Below are 8,615 nucleotides of genomic sequence, written 5' to 3'. Positions count from 1 at the left end.
CAAGGTTGAGAACCACTGCTCTAAACAGACCTGCCTAGCTCATGAAGACATAGCAGGCTCATCTTGATCACATAAAGCCACTCAGACCTCCTCTTAATTGCTACTCCTCTAACACTTTTTTCTGGGTGGTGAGGTTGGAAACAGTGTGAACCTGATCACCAGCAACTTTCATTCATCTTTGAGAGACACACGCTTCCTCACTTAGAAAAATGACTCCTCCAGAGCTACAAAGGACACGCAACTAAACAACCCTGCTCTAGCTGACAGCCTTCCAGGTGAACCCTAAAACCCTGAACGAGAGAAGACTGCCCTCTAACCTAGCGCTGCCCCACTCCAGGAGCATGTCCTGGAAAGTGTGCACAAGCCCACGCATCACGTGCAAGCACCGCTCAGCGAGCCTGCAACCACGCACCACACTCCACGTCCGCGCCAGGGATGCACACACCTGACCTGACCCCACAGTTCACGACAGTCGTGTAGGAGCAAGCACAGAGGCGCCGCCGCAACGCACAGGCCCAGGAGGCATCTCAGGACCGGTGGAGGCGACTCAGAAAGTACTTACTAATTGTCATCGACTCTGGCACCGAGGTGGAAGGTAACAGGCTGCTCAGAGGACTTCCTGGGCCTGGAGGACTGGCTTCCACGCTGGAAAAGGCAGGCAGAAAGAGGTTACACTCAGCGACTTCAGATGCACACCCTCACCACTCAAACACTAACTGGTGCTAAGTTTATTCAGCTACACCTACTACAAGGAACAGAAGGCAGCCTTCGGAATTACAGTCAATCCTCATTATTTGCAATTCCTGACCTACAAGTGTCCCCGCCCACTAAATGTATCTGTAACCCCAAAATCCACATCGTATGCTTTCGTGCTCACTCCTGCACGCGGCAGGGCCCCCAGGTGTGCGTGCTCCCTGCTGACACCAACAAGGTGAGCTCTGCCTCCATCTTTCAACTCTCATACTGCAAATGTGTCCCTTGGCGGGTGATTTAGTGCCACATTTTTCACATTTCTTGGTGATTGTGCTATTTAAGCGTGGTGTTAAAGGGCCATCTGGTGTTCCCAAGCACCAGAAGGCTGTGATATCCATTGCGGAGAAAATACGTGTCAGGTAACCTTTTGTTCAAGCAGGAGTTAGTGCTAATGGCCATGAGTTCAATGTCAAAAAGTCAACAATATATGTTAAATCAGGTGTCTTAGAACAGGAACAGACATAAAACAAAGGTATGTACTGATGGCTGACGAAAGGGCTGTGAGAGGCTCACAGGAGCCCAGCCCTCGATTTCCCCTGAGCAGTGGTTCCGCCTTCACAGCAACTGCACAGAACACAGTTACCAGAGATAATGAGAACCGGCTGTATATTTACAAAGCATTTGCAACATGGAAAACAGCACATCTTTTATGAAGACAGCAGGGCCACAGTGTGGTTAAAGCACACAAGCACATACACACGCACATGGACACACACACACACACACACACCCCACTAGGAAGAAAAGGACCAAAATATCAACACGGAAACAGAGTTGGGAGTTAAAAGTGATTTTCTCATTTAATGCTACATTTTCCAGTTTTTCTAAGACAAACAGCAAAAAGGACTCGGAGTCCTGGATGTGTCGGGCACCAACCCTTCCTGACACTACTGATGGGTACAGCGTCCTACAGGCAGTGTGGTTTCAGAGAGCACAGCTTGGCTCCCCAGGGAGAGGCCACAGCCCCAAGCGAGGTATGGGGCAATCGGGCTCCCAGCCTGGAGCTGAGCTTGCAAATGAAACACCAAATTAAAACCATGACAAGAAAGAAGGAAACACAGTAACAGCAACAAGGTTCACACAGAACAGAGACTTCACTGTGGCATCACACAGCCAAGGACTTTGGGCAGCTCAATGTATTGAGATGGTTTAATTTGAAAAAAGAAGACTGGTACGGCGCTTACTACTATAGCCAGACTAAGCACTTCACAAACATGCTATCTAAGCGGCTTAAATATCATATAATATTAATTATTCAACATGATCAAATATTAAAATTAGCAAATAATGACAGAGAATGAACCCAGATTTGGCCCCAAAAGTGCACAAAGTAAAGGTGGTATGCAAATCCTATTTCTTAGAGTTGCTCATGCCCTTTGACCCCTGACAACTCCACATTTTGTGATGTTAAGTTAAAACTGAACACAAATACGGCCTTGCCCTTCAATCCTAGCAGGTGCCCCTCTATCTTTAAAAAAGAATAAATGCTGCATAAAATCCAACCCCAAAGGCAACCTGGTTTCTGACCACCCACTCACCTGTACCGAGGTCCGGGCTCCGGGAGAGCATGGTCCTCGGGTCCCGTCCCGTTCTCCAGGCTTCCGAGGGGGGCATCTGGGAACAGAGAGCAATCACAGAGAGCAGGTCAGGTTTCTGTTGTCAGCTCATTTTCTCCATGAGGCGAGGACACAATGCACACAGCACAATGGCTCATCTGCTAAACAAGTTGACTTGGAAATTTTTTCCTTTCTGTCTGCTATGGGTTTCATTTTTTTCATCCATCTCAGATTTTGCATCAGTCACTGATAGAAGGCCCCAACCTTTTTTACCTTAGCCAGCTGGAATTCCCCACGAAGTCCATATTCAGGGCCAACCTCAGAATCAGGGAATAACAAAGCTTTCTGTTACACAAAACTGCTCCTGCCTGTAGTGGCTCAAGATGGACACGAGAGGGCAGCACAGTCTAATCGCTGACAGTGTCTGCTCTGGTCAAAAGGAAGTGACTGCCGATTTCTAAGAAGCCACTTGCCCTGCATTCAGCGGCATGTGGGAAAGGCATTTGAAGAAGTGAGGCCACAAATAATCTCCAGAAACAACAGGCAAGAGGCACTGAAGATTTTCATAAACGTTATCAGCTGCTGTTCAAGTCTCTTTCCAGAAAGAAGTGCAAATCATATACCCCTTGGGCTAGACGGTGACATTAAAGCCGGCTTCACCCCGAACATTTGCTCACTGGAGAAACTTCTGGCTTGTCAATGCCCAGCACAAGCCAGGCCTGGACCGGAACAGGAACACAGTCGGAGGGGAACACCTCTGGTTTCCCTAAGCCGCCCATGACAGCCTCCTCCGTGGCATTCTTTCCATTTATGCTAGTGTCGTCCTGCTCAAGACTCCCCAGCTCTTAAGGGGTTCAACTAAGGCACCTCTAAAAGGAAAAAATGGTTTTTCACCTTTTTCACCCTGCTGACACCATCAAGCTACTCCACGTACTCCTACCTCTTGCAAGAAGTTCGAAGGGGAAAGAGAATGTCTACTTTGCTGTCTCTCCTTTCTCATACCAGGGTATTGTGGTTAGTTTAAGATTGAGGGCTGCCTGGGCTCAAGCCCTGCTCCCAACTTTAACTCAGCAAGTGACCTATGCTCTTTGTGCCTCAGTTTCCTCACCTATGAAATGGGATGACTCTGCTGCCTACCATACAACACTTAACGCCTACCACATAATAAATCGTAATATGTGTAAAACTCAGGGAGAACAAACACTCAGTGAGCCAAAGGCTCTCATCTTCCCAGGCAACTGGATTTGCCCTCAAAGGGCCCAAAGAGCGCTTCCCTCGGTCCCCCTCCTACCTTCCTCCTTGAAGGACTCATTTCTCAGCCTTCACAGCAATGATCTTTGGTCCCCCTCCCCCACCATCTTTTTCTCTGATTCCTGAGCAAAGGTGTCCCTGAATCTCAGTTCTGTGGCCTCTGTCCCCGATAAATCCAGCAAGGTCTTAGCTGCAGACTCCACTCTGTGAAGATGACCATGCTCAACCCTCGCTTCTGGCTAGGACCTGAATCTTGAATCCCAGCCCCACATTTCTCACTGCCTACCAGAAATCTCCACTGGGATGTCCTTCAGGGCCACCAACTGATCATGACCTTCAAATCCACTCTTCTTCTGTCACCACTTCCCACTGGCTGTACCCTCAGAGCCTGGCACTCTCCTGCCCTCCCATCACAGAGCTAGTGGTGCCCAAACCTGCCAGCTCCCCTAACTACCTCCCACTCCTTGCTTCCCAGCCAGTTTCACCCTCGTTCAAAGGCTCCAGACCTTCTAGGGGTCTCCTGCAGCAGGTCACCTCAGGTCACCGCCCCCTCTCTAACCTGACTCACACAGCCGTCAGATTCTGCTCCCTGAAGCAAGGACAGGGGCTCCAACATACTAGTACACATGGAAACCCGTAGTTGGAGTGAAGGCCACCATCACCCACCAGCATCCCGGATGCCACACCGACTCGGCCCCAGCGGATTTCCCTTCATGATACATGACCGCAACAAGCTGTAGTGAGCTGAGGCCCCGGAGCCACAGAGCAGTCGGAGATGCAGACTAGCTCACTCATCTGCCACATCCCTTCTGAGGCAGGTACTGCCACTACTACTATCTTAATTTTATTTTTTTTAAATAATTTTTATTGATTTTTTTACAGAGAGGAAGGAGAGGGATAGAGAGTTAGAAACATCAATGAGAGAGAAACATTGATCAACTGCCTCCTGCACACCCCCAACTGGGGATGTGCCCACAACCAAGGTACATGCCCTTGACCGGAATCAAACCTGGGACCCTTCAGTCCACAGGCCGACGCTCTATCCACTGAGCCAAACCAGTTAGGGCTACTATCTTAATTTTATTTTTTAATGTTTTTTTTATTTATTTTAGAGAGAGGGATAGAGAAGCACCAATGAGAAAGAAACATCGATTGGCTGGCTCCTGCACACCCCCTACTGGGGATCAAGCCCTGGCCTGGCATCTCCCTGACCTGAGCCCCTCCCTCGCCCCAGAAATGCAGCCCAAAGCTCAGCCCCTGATCCATAGAACCCCCCCCCCTTCCAAGATCCAGAAGGATAATGACTCTGTGTTCAGGGTCCCCTTCTCCGCCGCTTTCTCCCTCCCAAGACTTAGCTACCAACACATCCATCTTCCCCACCATGTCCCTCTCCCCGTTTATCCTCCTCTCTCCCTCCCTTCCTCTAATACCCCAAAGGCGATGACAGCAGAGGCACTAACATTTTCAAAGATGATGGGACGGTCTCCTAAGGGAGGAGCCCCCTGTATGCAAACTCACCACCAAGGACACGAAATGGCTCCCAGGCCTGACTGAGAGAATACGTTACGATCACTCAATTAGGGGGTGTCGATCAGAAGGGGCACTAGTCAGAAAAGGAGGGAAAGAAAAGGAGTTTGGGAAAGGAATCACGGCCATGCTGGGTGCTGCCTAGGGAAGGGTCCCCCTGCAGGCAGGCCAGTCCCAGCACCACCTGGGCCACGCGCCTGCCATGGAAACGGGGCATCATGCAGGAGGGACTTGATGCACCCTGGAATCCACTCGGGTGACGGGTTCCCCAGCTCCAGCTCCAGTGTCTCCATGCTGCCTGGATGAAGCTGCCTCCCATGCCATGCTCCTGCTGGCACTTGTCCCTCTAGCTGTCACATCGTCCAAGGCCACTGAGAGCTCTGTTACTGTTCTAAGGGAAACAGCTGGCAGACTGGCTCCTGCGCAGCCTCTCTGGTGAGGGCAATCAGATGCTGGAGCTCGGGCCCCATCAACAGTGACAAGACAGCCTCGGGTCCGCCAGGACAAAGGCCGGAGGTGGGACTGTGGGCAACCTGCCAGGGGATGTCTGCTCTTGAGGGTCCACGAGGATCCTGGACCTGGCCAGGGGCTACTTCTCCTAGAGCAGTGATGGCGAACCTTTTGAGCTCAGCATGTCAGCATTTTGAAAAACCCTACTTCACTCTGGTGCCATGTCACATATAGAAATTTTTTTTATATTTGCCACCATAGTAAAACAAAGACTTATATTTTTGATATTTATTTTATATATTTAAATGCCATTTAACAAAGAAAAATCAACCAAAAAAATGAGTTCGTGTGTCACCTCTGACACGCGTGTCTTAGGTTCGCCATCACTGCCCTAGAGACACCGGTCTACAGAAAGCCCAGAGGGATGGAGAATGCTGGGTGCGATAAGACCAAATCCCAGTTTGGTGGCAAACAGCATTTCGGAGCAGCCAGCCATCTGCCCAGCATCTGATGGTTAGAGGAGCCCATTTAAGAAATGAAACAGCCACTGGAAACAAAATAGACTGCCTAGTGGATGCACCTCTCAGCCCAGCAATACCTCACAGCCCAACCGAAAGGCGCCTCCAGGGGGAGCAGGGCAAGGTGAACGGGGACCTGGGTAGTGAGCTGCAAGCCACGAACAAACCCTAGAAACTCCAGTGCTCCCTGCACAGTGGCAAGTACAACAGTCTGTCATCCAGCTCAGAAAGCCAGCAGCTTCCTGAGCAGTTGGCTGCCCCGTCAGTTTCTTAAACCTGGCCCTGGGAAGAGGTCAGGGTGGGGTTGGGGGGACCACGGCCTCGGGGACCTGGTGGTGCTGTGGGGAAGTGCCAGGCACTGCATCGGCTGCATGCACTCCCACTCCTCTGGGCCAGCTGGGCTCCTGCACGTCTGTGTCCCCCTCCCCGTGACCTGCCCTCACTACAGAAGACAATAACAAACCACACATAAGTGTGCTCAGCAGCAGGGACTGGGCCAGAACTGCTACCCACTCCACAGGCAGGTCTGAGCAAGCTACTCCCTGACCCTAAGCACTCTGCTGCCAAGGGTGCCAGGGCCTACACAGCTATGGGTTCTGTGACCTCCCTTCTCCTAAGAGGCTCAAATAATGGTCATCCTTTGTAGTCAACTTGTACATGACCAAGTTCAGCAAATCACTGGCAAGAAGAAAAGCAGACTGGGGACTCCCTGGTGACCTGCCAGCCCATTTTGCCCAACACTCATTCAGGCGAGGGCATCTCAAAATACCCAGGTTCAGCAGAAAGTGAAGCCAAACCCACTGCCCTCCGAACCTCAGCAGCCCTCCTGTTCTGGGCCCCGGCCTCCTTGCCCCCACTCCCACCAGCAGAAGTGGCCCAGACACCCTGTGGTTCTCGGAGCCGACACTCAACACTCGTAGTGGAGGGAAAGAGCAGTCAGGAAGCACCCACCTGCAGGGCTGAAGGAACCCACTCCGCTGACCGGAAAGAGGACATCGGTGTCGCCGTGCAGCACCTGCAGAGGAGCCCAGCTCTGCATCTGGGAGAGGCAGGTATTCCCGTCCAGTGGCCTGTGATGAAAGAATACAGCTATGTGAAAGGGCGAAGGGCCTCTGAGGGCTCAGGTCACCACAAGCTGGGCCTCCCACAAGCTCCTTCTTGGGAACTAACCATGACAGGGCTGGGCATAGCAGGAGATGCAGACTGGGAGTCGGGAGCACAAAGTCTGGAGCCTGACCCTTTGCATTTGTTCTTTCGGCCACTGTTTACTGAGCACCTACTATATGCCAGGCAGTATGCAGCACATATATTCTGTGATGGCAAAAGAGCCAGCACACAGTGTTTATCCTGCCCTCATGGAGCTTACAGTCTATTGGGGGACACAGACATGAATCAAATATTCCCCCTAGAAGGTGTAGAACAACAGCTCATCCTCATGGAGCTGGTCAGAAGGTCATGGAAGGCTTCCTGGAAGAAGGGAGGTTTGAGGTGAGAGCTGAAGGAAGCACAAGAGTTACCTGAGTGAAGAGGAGGGACAAGAGGGACGGAGGGGGAGGGAACAGCATGTGCAAAGTGCTGAAGGAAGAAGCATGGTGTGTTCCAGGCTCTGAAATGATGGCAGCCACGTGACCTGGGCTGGCACTTTGCCTCATTGGTTCTCAAACCCTCTCAAGTAAAGAGCAGAATCAGACCAGACCATGTCTGGGTCCCTTCCAAGAAAGGGGGTCACTCAAACATTAACCAGCTCACATTATCTGTTTTATTGTCACCACATCCACTGAATACAAAACTAACCTGTAGGATCTTTGTAGTACCAGGCTGGCTCAATTCAACTTATTTGAGAAAGTACTGCCCACAGCACATTTACAGACTATAAACTCACTCTGTAACTCAGCTGTGAGGACCAGAGCAGATCATAATCACACCTACTTAATAGAGGGAGGGAGGGAGGGGTGGGGAGGGAGAGGAAAGGACAAAGAAAAAGGAGGGGAGGTGGGAGGAGGAAAGGAGGGAAGAAGGGAGAGAGGGAGAAAAACTCAAGAGATTCTGACTTGTACAAGGTCATGAGCCTTAAGGACAGAACCAAGGTTTGTGGGGGGCTCAAGCACAGGTCTTCCAAACCCAGGTACAATGGGTCTCCTGGCTCCTGCCCACCACGCATGATGTATAGCGGTTTTCTTTCATTCCTTAGAGCAGGGATCAACAACATTTTTCTATAAAGGACCAGATAGCAAAAGTTTAGGCCTTTGGCCATACTTATTCTTCTTTGGGTTTTTGTTTGTTTTGCTTTGTTTGTTTGTTTGTTTGTTTGTTTAACAACCCCTTAAAAATGTAACAACCAACCATTCTCAGCTGTGTAGAGGACCTGGCCAGCAGATGTAGCTGGCCACCCCTTCTTTTAGAGATCATCATGTAGAAATTCTGCTTTCAGCCCGCTCTAGCTTGTGGTCATACATTTGGCACCAAACAAAAGTCTACAGAATTTTGCAAAATGTATCATTTAATCCTGCAGGTACACACACAATGAGACTCTCAGATGGCGCTCTAGGGCACAGAAGAG

General features: G+C 50.6%; 1 protein-coding gene across 7 annotated transcripts in view; it reads right to left on the bottom strand.

Annotated features, from left to right (window-relative positions):
* Positions 1 to 8,615, bottom strand: part of SNX29 (sorting nexin 29) — a 391,693-nt gene that overhangs the window by 319,815 nt on the left and 63,263 nt on the right. For all 7 annotated transcript variants that reach the window (XM_023760220.1, XM_023760222.1, XM_014462290.2 and 4 more), the window contains 3 exons: positions 7,007 to 7,125; positions 2,292 to 2,367; positions 563 to 645 (listed from right to left, as the gene is read on the bottom strand). In XM_023760220.1, coding sequence (XP_023615988.1) covers positions 563 to 645; positions 2,292 to 2,367; positions 7,007 to 7,125 — 278 coding nt within the window. The remainder of the gene's footprint in view (positions 1 to 562; positions 646 to 2,291; positions 2,368 to 7,006; positions 7,126 to 8,615) is intronic.

This window comes from Myotis lucifugus, unplaced genomic scaffold (assembly GCF_000147115.1).
Source record: "Myotis lucifugus unplaced genomic scaffold, Myoluc2.0 scaffold_176, whole genome shotgun sequence".
Lineage (NCBI taxonomy): Eukaryota > Metazoa > Chordata > Mammalia > Chiroptera > Vespertilionidae > Myotis > Myotis lucifugus.
Note: the sequence above shows the minus strand (reverse complement) of the source record. Positions and strands in the feature narration are given on the sequence as shown.